Below are 24,261 nucleotides of genomic sequence, written 5' to 3' on the forward strand. Positions count from 1 at the left end.
AATTCAGAAAGGTGCAATGTTTCTATGATCCCGGTGAATTTGGATGAGATGCGATCGAGCGTTGCCCTGAATTTTGCCCTGTTGGTGCAATTGTCTAGTTTCGGTTATTGCAAATATAAGTAATTGTTTGATCGTGTTTGAATTTGAATCGTTTTGAATATGGGATGGGTTTATTATTTATAAAACAAAACAAAATTCGCATTAGCAATTCTGTCATTTTTTTTATAATATACTTTGCGAAAAAGTCGCGAAATTTTTCCATCATTTTTTGAAATATATTCTTTATTATATATACCAAGCTTTTTGACCCTATTAATCTATATAAATAGGCATTTTTATAGTACCGATGTCTTGTTATGTTTCGATTTTAATTATATAGTATTCGATAAAATTACAACCGAAACAATTTCCATTTTTAACCCTTTATTTGTAAAGAATGAGGAGTTTCATCTATAATTTTTAAATTTATTGGTTTTCACACACCTTAAGTATAATGTTTGGGTGTATTCGACTATTTTTAAAACAAATCTTTTTCAATTCTTGTAACATTATACAACAGAGACACATATTCAAAGCTATTTTCTTAAATGGATAAAAAAAAATTGTACCACTATATACAATAACTCGCTCTTTATCACAACTTATGAAACAATGTGAGATATACGTGACGGAATACTACTTAATAGAGCAGCGAGACAGATGAAAGCTTTCAAGCGATGCGACTGCGCGGACTGTGGCAGAATAGAGCGCGTAGTGCGTAGAGCAGGGCTATTTCAGTCGGGATTTTGAGACCGTCGCGACACTACGTAACCCTCATTTTGTAGCTGCTCCTACGAATCGGTATTAACGTAATGTTAAAACACGCGTGACTTTTAACATTTTGTTTCAAACAGTGATTTCCAAGTGATAGACAACACCTATAAAGTGAACTTTTCTTAAAAAGTTGCTAAGGTTTTGTTAACATTATTCGAATGGATGCACTTTATTTGATAGAAAATTTAGACCTATGGGATTCAAAGTTTCGGTACGTCCGTTGATATATGTTAACTTTTTAGCGAGCTGTGCCATTTTAAAATTTATTTGTTAATCAAATGTATTCAATCAAATCAAAACATTTAGCAGAAATATTTTGTAATCGTTGTTTTGCAAACTTAGGTTTCAACTATAATATTGTTCATCGTTGTTATTAACCTCGTGGTTTTCAACCGAGAATAAATGTAAGAGCAGTCTATTAACAGAGCCAAAGTAAAGATTAAGTGTTGAATTGTATTAATCAAAGTTGTATTTAAATAACTTAGGGCCATAAATAAGGTAAGTATTTAAACTTTAAATAAAGTATACGCCTATATCCAAAGTAGAATTATATTTTAATGTATTTGTAGGTTTTCATCTATTTAATTTTATTGATAGAAATAATTTAATTATGATGATTTCAGATCTTTGAGCTATTTGACTAATCGCAGTGTAATGTAATATAAATAAATTAGATGTCGTAGGAATATTAATACTACAGAAACTACAGAAAAATATATAAAGGTATCGGCGTTATAAGCTGTAAGTGTTGCAAATCGGGGTAACTTTTTGAAATAGCGGTAATTTGTAGCACTACACATGTAGATCTGGAATTAACAAGCGCTGTTGTTTAGTTTTAATTTCGGATTCTAATCAACATCTTCGAAAAACTAACAACTCAAGAAGGCCCTAAATAAAGTTTGTCCGAAGTTTCATCGCCGAAAAAGTATTGTATTTATTTAAATAGGATATTCACAGCCAACCCTATGACGTAGAATTGCGAATACGTTCAACACCTATGATAGTCTTAGAGAATCATTGCGAATGCTTTTTTTCATTATTCGTATCATTATTGAACTATTTTTTAATAATTTTGGTTTCACACACAGCCTAGTTTGACCAGTAACCATGAGATACTTAACAATATTTAGCAGAAAAATGTTCATCGTGTAATAACTTTCGCATAAAATTATCTTTTGAAATCAATGATATTCAGAGCAGTTTTGAATACACAGTTTGCTTTAATACAAGTAACACAGATGGAACAGCGCTGTTTGGTTTTACGAAGAAGAGTAGCAATATATAGTTTGATTAGCAAAGTGATCATAATATTATTAAAGTACAGAATACATTGCAGGATATTTTGGTAAACATTGTAAAAGTAGTGAAACAGTTTATCTGTTATATATGGTAGTAAAAACTTATGTTACCGATTTGTTGCATATGATCCTTCCTATATTACTCTGGTCGCTGAAAAACTACAATATTTTCTAACTATTTAAACGGAATGGCCCACAACTATGTCTCTCATATGTTTTATAGGATTTAAATTTGAATTGCAAACTGGTTACGCCATGCAAGTAAAATCAACATCTGGAAGTATATGCGTCCTTATCGATTTTTGTCGTTCCTGTACTCTGGATCGTAGATAAAAATACTTCCATTATTTTGGCATTTCGAAGCCCACGTTTTCCTTCTATATAGAATATCCAGAAAATATATACAAGCCAAAAATATATGAACGATTTATGTCCAATTAAGGCCGAAATTTTTAAAAAATGCTCTTTTATTCTAATAATATCTTTTTAGAAATACTTATTACTTTTTGTCTGCTTTTTATTATCTATCTCTGCAGATTTTGTACAACTAGAAGTCATTGACCTAACGCATAAAATGTATAGAGCACTCGTTATATTTCGGCATTACATTGGTTTTTAATGAATTTCAAACTTAATAGAATACCCCAAATATTATAGTTTAATATTTTAAATTACGTTAATAATACAGATATAAACTATTTCCAGGACACAAAAATCCCATATTCAATCTCGTTGCAAATGGTTGGGATTAGATTGTTTACCAAAGACTTACATACTCATGGCGGAGCGTTGTGAAAGCATTTCAGCACTTCGATACAACGGTTACCTATTTAGTATCAGTGTAAGGGTTCTAGCACTACCCGGATCTCGATAGAATCTAATCACAAATCACCGCAATTTATGTGATGGCGAATAAATTATGGTGAATAGTACTAATGCTCTAACGGAAGATCAAAAGTTAAATGTCTCTGCAAGTTAACCTTAAAACTATCACATAGATACAGAACGCGTATCGGTACCACTGTTACGAGGTCTGTATGTTGGATTTGTACATCAAATGCTTGGATAACAATACATTAGTATGTTGCGTACCATTGAGTTCCTTGAGATTTCCACACCCGGTTGGTCAGGTTGGTGTAAAGTTCTTATGCCTGGAGGTAGGTGGGAAAGCGGCCCGACACCATCGCGGCCATTTCCGATCTGAAGCTCAAGTTGGGCAACTTCTGCACCGTAGCTGCAGCTGAGAAGTCGACACAGATGTACATTATCTTAGGCAACACACGGTTCGCTCTCGAGACTGTCGCAAGATCGGATATCCTCTATCTCTTAGCGTTGAGAGTGAAAGAGAATGTATGGAAGCAAGAGCAAAAGGGAAAGATTTAAAGAAATATTGGGTAAAAGAGCACGCAGGGCATCAAGAGGGCACTCCATTTGGATAAGGACACGGCCCTGAAGTGTAAAATGAGAAAAGGATATGAGAGATGTTCTATTTCTTATGTCAAGCGACAGCTAAGGCTGGATACGCTTGGAATAGGAGGTATACAGAAGGTACGACGGATTTCACAGAGGATTTCTTTCCGGACACCGTATCAGCCTATCGCGCACTCTAGAAAGTCCAGCTAGATAAGTATCTGGACTAGATTTTCACTGGGGACGGGGGATCTTCTGAATACCTATATAGGTTCAAACACAAGGAGAATTATTTGTGCATCTATGACCTAATAGTGGACCAGACCGTGGTGCGCATCATTGCCAGTTATCATGTGTTTGAAGGTGTCTGCTCTGACTCCAAAGTCGACATGGGGAGCAAGCATCGCCTCCCTGTCGGGCAACGACAATTTGCGCCCTGCATTTCTTGCGTATTAGGAAATAGGAATAAGACTAAAGTCTAGATACTAGATAAGTCGCATAAGAATCGCAGGAAATAAACAGAAACTGTTTATAAAAATCATATAGAAAACAATAGAAGCAAAATAATACACGTTTTTTTTAAATAATGGTTTTTGGCTTTTGTTGTATAACTGGAAAAAAAATTAATTTTTTAAAAATGCGTCATCAAAACTTTTTATATGTAATGTAAAATTGTGATCAGTGAATGTAGATGAGAGAAGAAAGGCAATAACTCATTTACCCGAAATGAATGAGAGGTCCCCAAAACGGGGACCATTAAAAAATAAAAATAAAGAACGTTACGTAACATAACATCTGTGTATTTTGGAAATATTGTTTGTTAGTGGAATAAAAAAATACTGACCATACCAGTGTTTTTGCTTGGAATTGACCTGTTATAGGCCGACTGAAACCACTGTACCGCGCGTTAGTAAATATAAGGCACAGTTTTACGGCTTTCGACATACACATAGGTGCTGAATATGATAATTATGTTAATGATGGTTATAAGTATTAATAGATTTTTTTTCTAAATAATTAATCAAAACGTGTGTTTATGACGATATTATGATATCTTTATTTAAAAAATTATGAAATAAAGGGCGTTATGCTAATGTAAAATTAGTCAATCATATTGCAATTAAACGTCGGAGTAGCAATTTAATAACGGTGTAAACGCTCGTTTTCAAAAGTTTTATATAAAGCAGAATAGCCGAGACGTAATTAAATTCATCAAACGGCAAATTTGCAATGAGCGAGCCCGTTTTGTTGTGTACAATACGCTACGCGACGTTCGGCGGTTTTAACAGCTTCTTTGGAACTAATTCACTTCTCACAGTGAACGCGTTCGACCACTGTTTATGAAATCAAGAATATTTATTCGTTAAAATAAAATAGATTTAACTAATAATATTTTATTGAAGTAGTGTTTTTTGGAATTGCCTTTCTCAATATAACTATTTTTACGTAATAATTTTCTTTGTCAAAAATGGCAGCTTTTGCTTTTAAAAATTCTGGCTACATGTTGATGAAGTTCTAAGTAAAGTATTAAATGTTTAACTATGGCTAAATTCTCTACGGAGACAACGTTAATCGATACCTTCGTGGTTTGGGCGATAAGCGTGTGTGTGTGTGTGTTAGAGGCGGACAGTAGGAATGATTTTCTATTGCGGATTTTGATAAATATTTAATAAATATAAAAATGTTGTTATTAATTATAAATAAATTCATTAAATATTTTTTTGTGACTAAAACATTTAATTAATCTCTACGTCTTGAACAAATTTAGGTTTATTCCAACAATAAAATAAAAGAAGTAATAAAAGTAAGCAAAAATTTAATAAAAAATTGTAACTTTTGCTTTAGAAACTTGATGGAAATTAGGTATTTTTTACGACAGTATAGCGAGTGCATGAGACGAATGTCTTTATAAGTAGAAAACTTTAAACTTTAGACAAAAACATTTCTAAAGAGTTAGTGAAAACGCTGCACAGTACAGTTCATTTTATAGAACCTCCATTTGTTCACAAAATGATGCTGAATATGTAACCGAAAAATAAATACCATCTGTTTTATACTACAACGCCTACCCTCATTTAGCTTACTTCATAAAGCATACATTATAAAATTCCGTTATTTTCTGTACATGTTTGAGTAAGTGTGTGGTAAATTTTAACAGTTTAGAAATCTTGAATATTTTATTAGAACCAACATGCATTTCGGACTTTTTTCTAACCTTTTTTTCACATTTTCACATTCGAGTAAGAAGGTCATAGTTTATAACTTATAAATTCAAATCTTTGAACTCATTCTCAAGCTAATGAAGGAGTAGAGCGATATGGTCCCGCAGTCACCCGGTCATGCGTCCAACTATAGGCGGCTTAATAGTTACATCTCAAAGTCTCTCACTTTGGACTTGCGCCAATTGAACACTATTTGTATTAAGGAGACATTAGATAGAAACAAGGGCTTTAAAATTGTTTGTAAGAGACTAGTCTATTGGGCAGAACCAACTGACGAAATTGAAGACTGATGACGGCTCGGTAAACGACACGTATCATTCACCTTCGGTTTGCCGATGACACAGTCATAGCGGCTACGAGCCGGTAGACTCGGCGCGGGTAGGTTCTTCACTAGTTGGACTGATGATATAATTAAGGTCGCGGGAAGCCGCTGGATGCAGGCAGCGCTAGACCGGTTATCGAGGCGATATTTGGGAAAGCCAATGCTTTGCAGTGGGCCCCTACTGGTAGAAAGGAAGAATATTTAACTTAAATTAGTTTTTAATAAAAAAAAATTTGAAGCTATTAAGAACAAAAATACATAAAGGGTTGTAATAAATAAGCGTTGTAATAAAATTAGAGATGAGCAAATACAAAAAAACCGCATCCAATTTTTAACTGCGAATCCCAGGAACGAATAACTTTTATGAATAGGATTGTTTAAACTTTTAAAAATGTGCTTCTAAGTTAAGCTTTGGTGTTTAATTTACCTTGATATTTCAAAAATTCTCTGAATTTAAATAATTTTATCACTGCTTCTGTTGTTGCGAAAAATGAAAGGACTTGTCCGTGGCAGGTTTTGACAGTGACTTATGCGATGTCCGCCCTTCTGTTGCCTTGTTGCCACTTATCGTTTATTTAAATTTTCTATACGAAAGCGATTAAAAAGTCTCGAATCAAATTATCTTAAAGATATAAGTTATTCCCATATTACATTAAACAGACTATAATAAGAAATAAAACTCATTTCAGTGAATCTTCGAGAACAAGTGTACAATTAGTATTTGGAAAAATATAGGAAGAAAAATAAATTTCGCGTTTAGCTTTTCCTTACAATTTTATTCACATCAACGACACAATAAAGTAACAGTTGTTGCTGGATGAAAACATTTAGCCATTTCTTTCTGTTAGTGTTCACATTGTAATTTTTATGTAACAATGCTTTTGCTAACGTCGCAATTAGATACATGATTAGCTAGAATTGTTTAAGTGATCGATTGTTTTGTGTCCCCAAATTTAGATACAAAATGTATATACATCAGGGTAGTAAATTATTTACTTACCATTTATATCATTATTGTTTTATTTGTATTATAGGTTAAACAGAAATTTTCGTACCTGTCTTAATACTGACATACCAATTTCACTAGTTCATCAATCATTCCACTCATCCGAGCCCTCTTGTTTAGAGTGTTCAGCGTACGTCGGCATGTTGTAGGTCTTAAAATAGCAGTAATTCATACGCGAAATTAAAAACATTTTTATGTTTGTATGAGATTTTTAGAGAGAATAAATTTTAAAAATTTATTACTTTAAATTACGCTACAATAATTTTAGATTACAAATTAAATTAATTCATAGTTTTTATGTATTGCTGTGATTTCGAAAGAAGGTGATTATTGTTTGTTTTATAATTACTATTATTAGATTTTGTCAAATTTAATTTTATAGCAATTGAGTAGCATTTTCATTTATAATTTTTAAGCTAATGATTCGTATAATTAAAAGTGTTAAGTTGACTACTGTATAGCAGGCATAAAATTTTGATTGCATTACTATAGGTAAGATGTATCGTTTACCTATAGGACAACTAAAAGAGTAATACGTTGCTAGATTCCTTACTAACTACAAAATTTTATTAAAGTCTTGCGTGAAGAATACTGTTTACATTAAGGCATACTCATAATTAATAATGATGCGCTATTTATTTGACAGGAATTTTGTTGCGAATAAGGCTAATCGAGTCTTGTTGGACTTTTTTTAAAAGTCATCTTTCAACAACATGAATTAATTAAAAAAAATTAAACTAACGTTTCTTTATTGAATATTTCTAAGTATTAGGAGCAGCATATAATTAGATAATGTATTACTGTAATGGGCAAATTTGTAATAGGCTATTTTACACAAAGCGATTCTTTTTTACATGTATAAATGTTTACATTGTTCGTAGTCTACAAATCTTGGTCCAAAAACGCTTTTCATACCTTGAAATGATATGAAAACAAAAAAAATGGTTTTTAATAGCCAATTATCCATTGTAATTAAGAGATTTGTTTTGTTTTATCTTTAAAAAGTCTATTTTGAACTAGGTATGCATTATACAGGAAAAGTATAAAGCAAAAAATAAAAACACAACACAACTTAGCTGTGAAATTATGGCAAATTTATATGACAGAACTTAATAAAAAATAAAAATTTCATATGGTAATGGAGGTAAATGGTTTAAATATCGCAAACCTTTATCTGTATAGATGGACACATGAAATTTTAAGGGAGTTACAGACGCGCGCACACAGCCTTTCAGAAAAAGTAGACTGTATTTTTGCGCCTCTCCATCGATTAGGTCCATAAATGCCACTGAAAAGAATGGATTTTACAAAAGTTGTACTAAAGTACGTACTCGTAAACGAGTATTTTAAACAATCGTCGTCAGATACAAAATATTGAAGCATTAGCGTACCTAAAAAAATTAGAATTAACGAGAGAATATAATTACCGAAATAAAAAAAAGCCTTCGTTGAGGTCTGAGCCGTGATTTTAATAACGTGAAATTATTATTCTTTAATTCTTTCTAATAACTGTAGATTAGATAGATATTGGGTGTTACTTTTAAATTAAGTAATGTTGACAGTTACTTTAGTAATGGTACAAGGCAAACAAAAATATCAAAAAGGTAAACCTACAATTAAGGAAGCTTCTGAGTAGAGTAAAAGAATGTATAAAGAAATTGAGGCGTATTTCAGTTACGTATTATGATTTTAATATATTAAAGGGACTTTGCAAAGAGTCAGATGAATAAATTATTTTGAAAGACACGTCTGAGTTAACGTCACAGGTTATGGGTATTCGAATATTCGTCTTGGTAACGAGGTTATTGAGTGGCTTTGTGTTATTTGGCTATAAAGGTTTCTTATAAACAAAAACCCTAAAATACACTTTTCATTCAGTATCAAAGTTTTTAACGCGTTACATTGTTTTATATTCGAGTGTTATTTTAGTCTCGTTTCGAATGACGTAAAGTTTTATCGTTTTACATACACGCAAAATACCAATAGCTATCATTTGTCAGGTATTTCTGTGGGAGAAAACATTCATTTGTTGCGCTTGCAATTTTATGTTTCGACGTATCTCATTTATAGTCTGGTTGGTATTCCATGTTTCTGTTTATATCTAGCATTAAATACATAATAGAGCATGGTTTATAATGAAAAGGAGTCATTTTAAAATTTCGCCGATTAGCTGCTCTATATATAATGTTTCAATATTCACTAGCTTGTATATTATGATATCTTATTATTATAATCAAAATATTCCACGATTTCTTGTTTTGGAATTGACATAAAAATAGTTTTAAACGTTTTATTTTATCGGATCACTTCATTTAGTATGGACGGAAGGATGATAATGAAGTTGGAAAAGGCTTTACATTCACCCGAGCCGTCGATTGTGAGCGGTCATTCGTGTATGATATATGTGATTTTTTATAGGCTTTTATGTATTCAATATTTTATGTTGACATCGATATAATCATGATGGCATATTAATTTTATTATTGTAAAATATCCAGGAAAATGACGCTGTGGATGTCTCAAAGGATAACGGTAAGATTTATTGTCTAGTTGATTAAGTTGGTAGTTTCTTCCCTTTAAACTTTATGTACATGTGATATAATTAGTATCTTCTTACGTTGCGTCTTGCTTCTATTAATAACTAAACAAAAGTGTAAAATGAGTGTGAATACGACGTTAAGAGATAACAATTTACTTCTAAGTCCAACTTTTTTACTGAGTAAATATTATTTCTCTTTGCAATGCGTTAATGGTTTTTACTTTCCCTAGACTTAAAAGCATCCAATGTACTCAGAAAGGCCGAAGCTCAATGATTTTATTTTTGAGGAGACCTTAATTAAAATTTAAATGTACGGGAATAGGAAGGTAATGATGTTTAATAAGCTTTTGGACGACAATGAGGATACTGAAGGCTCGAAATGGGGCAGTAAGGGACTGTTATCCAAAAATTTAATTTCAGGATATTATTCTGTATTACTACTAAGTTATGACTTTCAGCTTACGTAAAAAAATTATTACGTTTTGTTCTAAATAAAGTGCTATTTTCAAACATTTCTAAGTAAAACAATATTATCTAAGTTATAAAAACTTAGAAATTTTTAAATTTGTTTGCCACGGTTGGAAAATTTTAGTCTATTATTTCAGTCGTCGACTATAAAAGGATTTCTTTAAAGATTTCAACGAAGCAGTTCATTTTTAATTTGTTATCGGTTTACGTTTTATTTCAGCGGCTGATCTATTATTGACTCATCGGCCCAACTTGCCTTTTAGCAAAAGTGTTTTGTATAAAGATTTATTCAGGTAACACACATTTTTTTTAATAGTTAGTCCGTCTACCAGTATACTATTTATGACCAATAGGTTTATGCCATAGTATAGAGAAGTGAAAATGTTTCCAAATTTAAGAGTACTAAAAGAGAGTAAAAATTTGTTCGTAGTTTACAAGGACGGCGAATCTAAGCTTTTATTAGATTTGCATACAAAACTTTGTAATTTCATTAAATAATGGTCATATTTTATTACTCTAGAAGAAAGTAACGAGATGAGCAAGGTAAACTTGATTGTAAGTGAGCCTACCCCTAGCCCCGTCGATAACAATGGGGTGCTACACAGATTTATGTAATGTAACATTATGTGTAACATTATACATCGCCCTCGTCATATTGTAATATGGGATGGTGTGTCAGGACAGTAATTACACTAGCTACGGCTTCCACTAGGCAGACATTAGTTTTAAATGCCGCAGTGCTTCCTACCTAGACAAGAAAATATTTACCCACTATAAATCAAAAATGACAAATTTTGTTTTAACTAAACCAACTACTGTGTGAATTTTATGATATAGTCTACGTTGGAAGATAAACGCAGTGGAAGCATACGGAATGCTCGAGGATTGACAACGCTATATAATTGATTAAAACGAATTATATGAGATTGTTAGCTTTTTAAGAATGGTGATTTACGCATTAAAAATCGACTAGCTAAAAAAATTATGTTAAAGAAGTACAGCCATTATCCGATGAAATTCTGTGTCGATTGCAACACAAGATCGACGTATTATGGGAAGTGATTGAAGAAGCAGATCCCATAAAATTTAAATCCAAGGATATTCAAAAGTCAGGCAATTGGTTACTTTTTGAACTGAGATCGAGTGACTTTAAAAGACCATTTTTCGTACGCGTGGAGTAGTTTCGCAAACTACATAAATGGATTTTTACATAGAATTGTGACTGTGAATGAGGAATTTATTATTGATAATTTATAATATATTTTTTTTGTTAAATAACTTATGTACGGCCAATAACACGACCTCAACATCAATATTACCAACCACACTTGAATATTGAACAATAGCATTTGTATCTGCTAGGATCAGAAGCCACAGTCACAGATTTATCGCTGAAACTGCCGGTGCATTCGAATCTCCGAAGACGTCGTTACGCTGTTAGTCAAGTATAAGAAAATACTCCGAAACTGTTTTGTGTTGGAAGTATATTGTAATCATCTAAATAAAGTTAGTGACGCTAGCTAAGCCGAGCCTATTTCTGCAGCATGTTCAATAAAAATAGCACATCCAACTTTAATTGTACTCCATTACGAGTAATCATAAGGAAACTGAAAACAATTCAGTACATTTACAGCTGTGCATTACGAAATAAAGTGAAACAATAATTTGTCTCTTGCATGATAACATTTTACCTCATGTCGCCAAAGTGTTTCATTCAAGTTTTGACATATTTAGCATCATCAATTCTATGAGCTAGACATCGCTTTCTCTGAATATTGGTTATTTGAAGGTAATTAGCACATTTTCGCCTTTAACTTCTCTGCCATTTACATCTTGATTTATTTTTGTTATCACTTTTTTTCACTTTCATCTTTTATATTTATGAGATCATTTGGCATTCCTCTACAAATTATTAAGAATGTCAGAGAATCGAATCGAAACTATTATCTAATTAATCTGTTCTGAAAAATCTCTCCTTCTCCTTCTATTCTTCAATTTAAAATCTAAAATCAATGTTTGTAGATTTGCCATTAAGACGCCTGTCTTAAAATCAAGCTTGTGTACACTGTTATAAACGACATCACAATATACACGCAATCACGTGTACACCGTTTACCGTGTGGATTTATTCTTTAAAGTCATAGTGTGGGAAGCATTAAAAAACCTTCTTAAACGGACCTAATTTGTGTATCTACGCTTTATGACAATTCATCAAAATAAATTAAACTTTTTATGATTTGATGATAAAAGATTTCGTTTGTAATTGCCTGGTAAAGATTATCCGTGTTCTTTAAAATATAAAAAGTAAAGAACTAAAACTTATAAGATCACGGTTTTTATTGTTTCTTTCGCTTCCGTACTATTTATCTAATATCTAATAAAGGAAGGAGTCTTCTGGCCGATCGGACGGTAAATGAAATCCAAACAAATTGGCGGCAATTTGTTTGCTTGTATAGTGTATTTATTCTGAGCAAACATTACGTTATCAGAACGATATTTTTTCAAAAATTATTTTCAGTTTAGTTATTGATAGTATTGTATTCAGAGGCAATGGTAGCCCAGCGGTAGGGGACTGAGACTTGCCATCGTAAGTCGCGAGTTCGATTCGTTTCTTATATGTTTCGTATTATTTCAAAAGTGAACTCATTAAATTCTATTTGAATAAAAGTCAATAAAAAGTAGATTTACTCCGGAAAAAGTTTTCGCAGTTTTATCTAAGAGTAACTGTAGATAATATGTGGATGCCCCAAGTGAGCTGTATGGTGAATCGTAGTTGTTTTTGGCCTTACCTATTATTTTAACAACTCTTTCCTTCCTTTATCCAATTGCCAGCTTCTTGATACTAAACATTTAACGAAATATAATCTTAAAAAATATTAATACCTACTAGTCGAGACAAATTAAAATTGCAATAAATCTTTATAGCACGTAATGAGATTTAAATATTCATAGAATTATCCAATAAATATCGGTGAACTCCGTAGGAATCAGTAACAAAAGCATTAAAATAATGTCTCTCATTTAATAGTGTCACCTAAAAAGAAATGTGAACTCAATCCAACGTTCGAATTGCATTTTGAATTTATATTCAGTGAGAGGACATTTGTCAGTTGCTTGAGTGGAATAAGAATTCATTCTCGTAATAAAATTTTTATTTACCTGCATTTCACGCCTCCGCAGACACATATTTTTCGAAAGTTTCGAATTCCAGATGAAGTTTACAAACCTTTGTTAGAGTAGAATATGCCAGGATTTTGCATATTTCTGCAAAATGTTTTCGTATTTTTAATGTAAAATTTTAGGTGGTAATTTTTAAAATAATAATTGTAACTTGTGCTGATACAGAGGAGAGACCTCTCTCCTTTCAGCAACAGTACGTGTTGGGGTTTTATTTCACCCGAGGTATTGTTGAAAAATACTGAGCTTGAAACCAAGAACCGCGCTGAATGTTAAACGGGCGGTGAATGGATAGTACGATATCCATTAGTAATTTATTCAATAAAGACATTTATCTTAACATAAACTTTTTTGTGACACATCATATTTGATGAAAATCTTATGATTTCGTGTCTCGCTGAACTTTGGTTGTCATAATTTACAATTTTATTTACATTGCAAACAAAACCATAAAATATTATTTCAGATAATAAATATTTGAAATAATATTTCAATTAATTTCGAAATGTTACAAAAAAATATAAACGCTTTTTCAAATTATGCAGTAGTTGCCTACAATTTTAGTAACGCAGTTTGAGTTAAGTATAAATCAAAAAAATAGTAGGTTTCACATGTGTATTTGCGCAAACAAAATTTGACTTAAACGTGAAAGTTATTGTTTGGTGTAAATTGTACATAATGCTGAAAAATAATGTAAGTACTACAGAAAAAAGAAACGGATTTGTTTTCTTAATATAAAGTCAGCACCATAAAAAATAAACAAGGTAACGTACAGCAGGGCATCGAAGGGTACACAAGGAATTAGTAATAAGCATGCGTACAAACTGTGATAAGAGAGCTTTTCCGTGTACATTAAATAGTTAATGCTATGTGCGAGAAAAAGTGTTCAGGGTATGATACTAAAGAAGAAGTGTTAAATTCAATATATGCTTAAAGCAGCAAGAATTCGTTATTAACTAATATGTATTTTTAGAAATAAAAAGTGAAGCTAGAATTTACCAAATTTTACTTTTTCGTAGTTTCAACTCAATAGTTACGTTTAGAGCACGTAAGTGTATATCAAGTCTTGAAGGTAGATGATGTCTACACCTAGAGGTATGGTGATTTCAAATGTTTTTTTTATATTACAATGGCTTCTTATTTTTGTTGATAACATAGCAATAAGTGTGTTAAATTTAATTAACGGCGTCATTACTGAGCTTAAATTAATCGAGATAACATTTAATTGAAAAACACAGTAGATAACATAGTTACGTAGGTATTTTCAATAAGCTTGTACTTCGTAATGGATAATACGCGCCTTCTCCAATTTCTAAACCGGACCCGCGAAAAATATCTAATGAAATTAAAATGTTTTAAAAGGTTTTTGCAACTGAATAATAATGGGGTCGCGGTTGTCATGCGAAGCAATGTTGTAGACAGTTCACTTGGCCCGAGGGAGGATTTCTGAATTAAAACTGCCAACAGTGTAATGGGTTAGGGGTTAGGAATTTTATTATTTTGTTTTGCTAAAAATTCTTCAGACGATACATCATATAATTTTTATTTTATTACATAAAATATGTACGTGGGTGCTAAGAAGTGGTAGTATTTTCGCTTTTTTTGCGCGCCCAGATATTTTTCAACTAATCATCGACAATTTAAATGAACACTATAAATTTATGTACACAATTCATGAAGACATATGGTATTCGTCAATATTCCGGTTTTAAGCATTTGAAATTATATATTCTTCACAAGGAGCCACTGGAACAAAGTATACACAAATGTATTCAATGCAACCAGTTCTCGCAAAAGCAGCCGACTACCAAGAGGTAAAAAATATTTTGGTAAATTTGACGCTATTCTCTTTCGTAATTCATGGGTTGGTTTTTTATTTAGGCAAAAGAATAATGAAAGCGTAAATGTTTCTCTTTTTAAAATGCGAGTTCTTTCATTAAATGCTAGCGAATAAAAAATGTTTTTTGATGATACAGAGCATGACATGGAAATTATAAAAATGGTGAAATAAAGGGGTTTAAGAAAGTATTTAAATGTCTTACACAAAAATAAAATGATTTATGTTAAAATTATCGATAATTGCTTTTAGGTAAATATGTATAATCGATCGGTTTTACTTTAATATATTATACAACAATGTAATTCGTGTGTAAATGAACGCAGTGATGTTTTACTTTTTTCCTTTGACAAAAGTTTTCAAATAAGTTGTATTTATTAAAGTTCACGGTTATTGTACATATTGTTAATCTAATTTCAATATATCATGAGAGATAGTTGGTTAAAACGATTGAAAATTACTTATTTCTTATGACAAAATGTCACGATATCCGATTAAGTTTGGAGTAATTTTTATTCCCCATCTAGCAATTGGTCAAGCTGAGGTCTGGTCCTCTCACTAACAAATCAGAATCATAAACGTGTAATAATAGGCAGACAGACCCTAGGTCCCCTCTTAGAGGCGTCGCCTGCCCTGTTCAATCCAAGTAGTTTCTGCCCAAATAAATTACGTCGAGGCTATTCGGCGAAATTAAAAAGGATTGTAAAGCAAAAAGAAAACCTTTGATCACTGGAAAGAAATCACTAAACATATTGCCGGTTTGTTAAAAGTTGTAGGTATTTTACTGCAACATTCTAGTTATATTATGCATCTTTTAACTGGCACTGTGACGTTACCTTTTATTCAAAATAATAAAATTAAATACGGTTATAAGGGTATAAGTAGGAAGAGCATATTTGCAAAACATATTAGGAGGTTTAGTTGACACGTTTAACACCTGCTGTCTATAGGATTACATCTGTCAGGGAAAACATACCGCTAATCTTATTTTTAGATTTTTTAATAAAGAATATTCATGTACAAATTAAATTTCCGTTCAAATTATTAAGAGATTTTAAATATTTTGGGACTTAGAAAGGGCATTAAAATTATAGTTCGAAGAGTTATAAAGTTAGTATTGAAATTACCTCGGCAGAAATAAATTTATGTGTTATATTGAATACAATGACGTAGCTTAATGAAGATAAACTTAATTTTTTTTTAGCCGTAAGTAAAAGTTACTGAAGGTTCAAAAGTTAAGATTAAAGATAAAACGTATTAGCTAGCCTAATGAGATTTAACAAATTTATTTAAACACTTATGTTTCATACAGCATGACAGAATTTGTACAGAAACTTCGTAAGAGGTCAACATTCCAAATTCATAAATTACAAATGTCGTAACGACTGGTAGAACTTTGCTAAGTTTACTAATTCCTAACGGTTCCAAATTGGGTCCGATAATTCCTAAATATTATACCCAACTTTCTTGTACAAATTAAGTCTTTGTCTCTGTATGTTTTGGATAATATTTAAAGGTAAATTAAAATTAATAGAAACAATAATTTTAATAATTAAGTGGTTAATTATAAATATTGCGATATTTAAAATCTAAAACTGTTAATTTATTTAATTATATAAACGATATAATTAACAAGATACAATTTTTTATTTAATGTTTTGAGTTTTAGTGCAGTATTTGATATTCTGTAAATTATGCAAGAAAACTAATTGAAATTTTTGTCTATAATAAGTTGCCAGGTATGACCAGTATAAACATAATGAGATAAATTGACGGCTAAACATTCTTGGCTAACACGGGACCCACAACAAATTTACGTGACTATAATATGATAATAAAATAAGTAATCTTTAACGATATATGTTATACATATTTAAAGAGAATGTTGTTCTAATATGTATTTACGTAAAAACGGTGAACAATGGATTGTACCAAATATTTTTTACACTTAAAAAATGTCGAGTAATCATTTTGTGCTTGTTTTACTTACACGAATTCTTTAATTTTAAATACAAGTACACTATAGTCAAGTCAAGATACTATAGGACTTGATTATTTACTTAATCTTAACGATGGATCCCGACGGAGTATGTAGGGAGTATAGAGTACTAAATGTATACGACATAACACTCAAATTCAGTTATTCTTTAATTTTTATGCTTAAGAAAATTATAATTGTATGAACACGTATATAAATGTAAATTATTGCTATTGTCTTCGTACGTAACTTGTATCAGAGTGTTAATTTATGAAGCACTAAACAAAAAGTTAAGCAGTAACGGAAACATTATGCCAGCTGGTTGTGATTTGTAAACACGAGACATCGACCGCATACGCAGCTGGGACAAATAATTTACCATAAACGATAAAAATTAAAAATATAATATTTACTAACAGGTAATGTTTTTACGTCATCATTCGTATAATAAATGATGGAAATTTTGGAACCACGATTGTTCCATTTTAATGGTTTCTAGTTAAAAAAAGAATTATATTATATATATTATTGTATTAATAAATTAGAATATTCTTTAATTTAAAAAAACATATTAGGGACCGCAAAAATGTCTGTTAAAACGGAGGACAATTTGAAACATTAAAATAAAAAGTAAACAAAGAGCGACAGATTAATTGAGAGAGCAATTGAAATCGTATTTAAGATTTTACTGGAGCCTCTACTGGATTTAGGTTGTATAAATTATATAAAAGGTGACCGTTGTACTATTTGTATTTTTAGAATTGTTAAATGTATCCAAAAGCATTTTGTCGTTGTAGGCGTTGCTAAAAAAGATGATAGGAAATTTTAATTTCTTTATGTGCGGCTAGATCGAAAAGCAAAATATTATTCTTTAACAAATTATAACCGAATAAAGGTTGCGTATAATTTTCCAAATGTATGTATTGTAAACATAAGACCTAAAGATTTTTTAGTATAAATCTTTAGGTATTTACTTTAAGACAATTTATACGCATTTGCTAGGGCACTTTTACTTACTCTTTCGGACCTTGGTAGTCTAATAGTTTTTTTTTTTTTTTAAATAAAACAAGTAAGTAATTTTTAAGTGGTATTTATACTTTATTTATACCAATAAATAGTCTTACCACTTTTGAAGTAGTCTTAGTAAGCTGTGATTAATGAGCATTGTGATTCACATAATTATTGGTGTAATATTACAGTGTTACATTAAAGTTCAAGATGATTATTCCAAATACTATGCTGTTTTTTGGACTGGTTACTTTATAATGATAGAAATAAATATATGTATTCTTTTTATGGCAATGTATCAGAAATTTCATAAAAATAAGTAGAAGTTATCTGGTACAGGAACATAATATATGAAATTTGTAATCGTTTGGGTGCGGTACTAATAATTGCGGTAAATAATTTGCGGTGAGTTGATAGCTACTAGAACAGCTTATAAAGAACGATGTAAGTAATAACAATATTATTATGTCTTTTATTATTTTAGTTTAATAATCTAGTGGTTAAAATATTGTGCTAATGATCTGTGGTAAAGATTAGAGCACATTCTCATCTCATAAAGCTATCTGATACCATTAAAGTGTAGTGTTAAAGAATCTCTAGATCAGAAACTAATTACTTTTTAATTACGGTACATATTAATCGTGTATCGCTTTGTTGTTTGCCGATTAATAGTTTAATAAAACAATGATGTTGGTATTCTGGGTTAAAAATAAATCATATTTTTAATGTATATCGTAAAATATTCATAAAACAATGTTATTTAGTTTGTTTGGACGATTCACTTTAAAGAAGAGTTCTGTGTGCGCATATATGCAATTTCGTAATAAACACATATATTTAGATAAATAACAATCAATTTAAAAAAAAACGTTTCAGTGTAAAATTATTTGGCGAAGATTCAAAACATTATTTCTTTTTCTTACTTTGTTATTAGCATTGTTTTTATTTTTTTATTTTTCAAATTTTCATCTGCCGAGTAATACCTTTTAAGATCTTGAGTAATCATGGCTTTTGGTAATCACATACTAAGATGTGTGAAGCATAAATATTAATAAAGCTGACGTCAGATAAAAATATACTACAGGACATTTTAATTAAATTTTTAAATTTTGTTTAACCAAACAGTTATCAAATATGATTTAAACCATGTAGTAAATTATAATCAATATGAATTTGAATTACATAATAATATTTAGTCTTGCAATAAATATTGTTAAAAAGAATAACATGTTTTTAATTGTACGTAACATTTATTGCTGTCACAGAGTGTTAGTTTAATACATTAATATAAAAGTATTTAAAGTATATTGGAAGCGGTCTCCATTGGCTGTAACACAGTCCTTCAAATGTTAGAATCAGTTATCAATAGCAGCATGCATTCTTTCTGTGGGAAAATTCTTCACTTCTAATCGTATAGATTCCAAATTCAAATGGAATATTCTGTTTATTTTTAATCATAACAGTATTTACGGCCAGACTAAGTATACAAATATTTCTTTCTCGTAACGTCGTCGGAAGACGCTGGTTGCAGCTCGCTTTCATCCGGTCTTTTTGGAAACCTATGGAGCAGGCTTATGCCAAGCAGTTGACGTCTTGATGCTGAAGTGATGATGAATATAGTTTTTATAAGTAATTAACATGACAAAGACATGATTTTTTAACTTTTGGCCTTTTGTATCCTATTGTTGGAGGGACTTAGGGTTTGGTGGATGAGATATTTATGTTTCGGATTTCGATGACGAGAATATAACGGTATCTTTACGATACTTTTTGCTAAATATTTACGTTATATAACTCACATGTGATATAAATTATATAACATGTGTTGAAGCAATGCTATAAGCTATAGTTATTGATAGTCCGAAAGGCTATTAAGAAAAGAAGTACCGTATGCCGGGCTCTAGTATACGAAGATCACATGTCTGAGTAACGGTTTGCCTAAGCATCGGGAACCAATGTTACATTCCACTCGCAATGCGTATCGCAGACGTTACTTATTTGAATTACCATGCATCATTACCATCTGATTTTGTTTATGCATATTTTAAAAATTGCATGGTACGCGGTAATATCCACGGTATTAAAACTGTCAAACTATGTAAACTGGCGTTTTGTTGTCTTATTTACAGACGTAGATTCTACATGCAACAGATATTATATAATGTTAATTGTTCACCACACGGTGTACATATACGTATGTATATGTATACTGTGTAAAAAATATGATAACATATTTTTTCTTATTATTAACGACATCATCAGTCAGGTCAATGTGTGAGTGACGCAATCTCTTCAGATTTACAGTCCCAAAAAGTGCAAAGCGCGGTTAAAAGAAGTTTTTATTTTAACAATTGTTGACAGATTCGTGTGATTGATCGGATGGAGATGTCCAGGTGAGGGCGCAAGGCGGGCGCCACGCATCGCCTGCGCCCGCCCATGGCCTCCACATTATTTAACAGGTTTATAATGATAATTATATTATAATTTATAGCTTTAAATCTGTCCTAGGAAGTGCACACCAACTTTAATAATAGTTTGTTATACATTCATATCTTATACAAAACAAAGTAATTAACAATACTTCGCGGATTGGCAAGTTGAAGTGGCAGTGGACCACTTAGCGCGCAGAACAGAATACCGCTGGGGCCCTAATATTTTGGTGTGGAGACCACTGATCGGTAAGCGCAGAGTAGGACGTCCACCGTTAGTGAGAACAGACGACTTTGCTAAGGCTTTAACATTGTAAACTTTTTTTAATTTAAATTATCATAATTTATAAATATTTTTAATATTCTCTTTTTTGGAAGCTACTTTTACTTACACTGGTATTGATTTTTTGTACATAGATATTTAACTTTACCTTTTAACCTAAGATTATTCAGTATTTTCACACTGCGCACAAGTCAAATATGTTATTTTGAGTTGACTTACTGAATCTCTCGGTAATAAGTCTATGGGAGCACCTCCATGGAGCAAACGCTTTGGCGACTTTAGTTTGGCTGTCCCCCAATCCTCTGAAGTAAATACTGTTAAAATCTCGTAAAGCTGTTAGTGGCAACCATTACAAAATAATTTCTTTAAAAAATTTCTGGGGTTAAATTGCAGCAATACATTTAACAAAATTTTATTTTGTGACTATGTTCTCCTTTATTTTACGACAATTTTTGTTTTGTGCCTAAGTACGTAATATTAATTCGATAGTGCTGTTTGCTTTAAAAACTTTGCTAATCGTCTTTAATTTATTGTTTTTAATAATACGGAGTATTATAAGTGAGGCCGGTGAAAAGAAAGGTGCCTTGGATATTAACAATGTATAAGAAAGTAGGCGAGTTTGCGTCGAAAAAACAATTCTATCTACTACGCCCATCTACGCTTGTACACTTTTACAAAATGACAGTCCCCACAAGTCAGTCAGTACTACAGTCAAACCTTATTGATAAACTTGTAGTAACTATTGATTTTTGGTTAAGTAAAACTCTGATAAAAACATTACGGACTTATTTACCTTCATAATAATCAATAACTAGCAGAAAGAGCATACGCGTAGTTTGGATGTATTACCTTACGTATTTTTAACTAACATAGAACGAATAATAAAACAGGCTGGTGTTGCGCTCGCTGGTGATCGTCGCAGCATGGACTGCACTCGGGCCTGCATCGAGCCAGGCCCAGCTTATGATGTCGACGCTAGTGCCGTCCTGTCCTTCGCAATGCATCTGTCTTTCACAATCACAGGTATTCATTCACTCATGTCTTCCGATAGCTACCCACTGCAAGGCAGAGCAAGATACACCTAAAGATCGGCATGATGACCGGTCTTGCTGTGCCCGGATCCATCTAGTGCCCACAACCACCAAATCAAGTGGGAAGCTCTTACCGGGCCGAAGTCTCAAAGATAAAGATATAGTAAATAAATATGTTTTATTTTATTTGGGTACAAATAATATTTTACCCGTTATAAGTCATCTGACAAGGCCGTATGTCAACTACCTTGATTTATTTATTTAGTCTTACCTTACGACACTCCAGGGACGCAGGTGGTTGATAGATGCGTTTCTGTAACACCAAACGTATAGAATAAAGACAAGGAAAAATTATGACAATGCTTAATCAGAAATCTGGTAATGTCTGCACAGCCATACTAATCTATATATAGATTCTGCTTACAGCGCATCCATAAAATAATTATATTTAAGCAAAAGATTTGTGGACAGCATAATGTATTTGTCATAATTATATTCGTGCGTTCTTAATAATCGAAAATCAAGAAAAAAACTCTGTGGAAATTGAAATAAATAATCAATAAGTAATACAACCGAGTTAGTATAATGGTAAAATGATAATTAAATCAACAATATTTAATAAAATTATGTTGCTGTATACACTGAAAATTCTTTATATACATATTAGTTGAGCGGATCAAAATGGTTCAATCAAGCCGATTCGAAGAGGATTATTTTGTTCACCCACGAAATGAACCAAGGGGTTTTGGGAAGTCGTATTTTATTCTTTGGTACAACTAATCATATGACAATTTATCGTATCTGTAGTACGCGGGTGACTTCCGAAAGTAAATTGTACACTACTCAGATTAAGAAAGAATATAATAAAAGCTCGTGATTTGTAATGTACAGTAATACGTATTATATACAGATATATGGCAGCGACATTTCTAACTATTCTTTAGTTTCAACATAATCAGACTCTATTCATCTATTGCTAGAAATAGATCTCTTTCAATGCCTTCTGCTCTAAGCGATCTACTGTTCTTATCCACTCACATCTGGCTGCTGATCAGACTTCGTCGGTCTATCTGGAAGGAAAACACCTTTTTCAGTCACCCATACGCGGCTTTCATTTCAAGGTTTTTCTCTCATCATCAAGGCCCACTCCACTTTACTTATTTATTTTTAAAAATTTTGTATACAAATATTATTTTTTTTCTTTTTAGGTGGTATGCAACAGCGCAACACTCCGCGGCGTTCCAGTTGCATTGAGTCCAAGCGTGATGCAGCTATCATTATCCCGAGCAGATTTACGGGTCCTACGTTCAGATGCGTTCGCGCATTTGAGACAACTGCGAAGACTGTCTCTTGATGCTTGTAATCTAACCAGGATCAAGCCGTTCGCGTTTCGCGGGCTCCCGCGGCTTAATGAACTATATATACAACATACACCACTTGCCACTGTGGATGCTTTTGCTTTTGCTGCCTTACAGAATATTAGCTCAATAGTTTTAACGCATAACAAAATTGCGCAAATCGAGGGCTACGCTTTCGCAGGAACCAATTACATAAAGTTGATTTCCCTTCGTAATAATCCAATTAAACGAATCCTTGCTCATGCTTTTTCTGGTTTAAACGATGTTAATCAAATAGAATTACCTTCCGGTATAAGATCAATAGAACCGCTAGCGTTTGTTGGCCTTGAAGGAGTAGGAGTGTTAGAGTTGGCTTATATGGATTTGCCGGCAGTCCTTCAAGATACTTTTTTCGGCATGACACGCATTGGGCGCCTTGCTTTGAGGGAGTCCGATCTAGGGGTAATACGTGCCGGTGCTTTTGATGGTCTTCGACATGTAGATACTTTCGAAATGTGCAACAATAAAATTGATGGCATAGAAGAATTATCGTTAGTACAGAATAATAGTGTCCATACGTTTAAGCTGACTGGCAATCATATGTTGGAGTCGCCAGAAGCAGTTGTATTGGAAGTAGATATCGTTGTAATTCGTGGTAATCATTTGCCATGTGAGTGTGGTCGGGATCCGATGTCAAATCCGTTGGCTCTGACTCGGGAGTTTGCTGATGAAAATTTCTGTATATCGCCGTTGAAAATTCGAGGGCGTAGTCTATCGAGCGCGGCAGGTGCAGCGTGTCGGGGGGATGGCGGCGGCAGCGCACGCGCACGTGCAGCTGCAGGGGCAGCCCACGCACCGCATCCCTCGCTCCTTCGTGCTCTCCCACGGCTCACACTCATAATCGCCGCGATCGCTTTCTTAACTAACAGCTAAGCGCCCTCGGTGTTCAATTATATACATATGTGTTGTATGTGTGTGTAAATATTGTAAAATAAATAAGTATATATTGAGATGCGAAATTTTACAATGGATGGGTCCGTTGATTCAGTATACGTTGGACCATGATTAAAATTTGCCTTTGGAAACTGTGTTTTATTTACCAA

General features: G+C 32.3%; 1 protein-coding gene across 1 annotated transcript; it reads left to right on the forward strand.

Annotated features, from left to right (window-relative positions):
• Nucleotides 1–803: 803 nt before the first annotated feature.
• On the forward strand, nucleotides 804–24,234 carry LOC137928644 (chondroadherin). The gene is made up of 4 exons (XM_068771551.1): nucleotides 804–1,024; nucleotides 20,440–20,537; nucleotides 21,681–21,813; nucleotides 23,030–24,234. The coding sequence occupies exons 2-4, from the start codon at nucleotides 20,515–20,517 to the stop codon at nucleotides 24,089–24,091; spliced, it is 1,218 nt and encodes a 405-aa protein (XP_068627652.1). The 5' UTR covers nucleotides 804–1,024; nucleotides 20,440–20,514; the 3' UTR covers nucleotides 24,092–24,234.
• The last annotated feature ends 27 nt before the right edge of the window (nucleotides 24,235–24,261 follow it).

Source organism: Battus philenor, unplaced genomic scaffold, assembly GCF_028537555.1.
Source record: "Battus philenor isolate CCGP_79_NKW_IND1 unplaced genomic scaffold, ilBatPhil1.0.hap1 SCAF_4, whole genome shotgun sequence".
NCBI lineage: Eukaryota > Metazoa > Arthropoda > Insecta > Lepidoptera > Papilionidae > Battus > Battus philenor.

Coding starts and splice junctions, on each gene's coding strand:
- LOC137928644 (XM_068771551.1), top strand. CDS start 20,515: ATGGCCTCCACATTATTTAACAG. Junction 20,538..21,680: donor GCCTCCACATTATTTAACAG/GTTTATAATGAT, acceptor ATAATAAAACAG/GCTGGTGTTGCGCTCGCTGG. Junction 21,814..23,029: donor TCTGTCTTTCACAATCACAG/GTATTCATTCAC, acceptor TTTTCTTTTTAG/GTGGTATGCAACAGCGCAAC.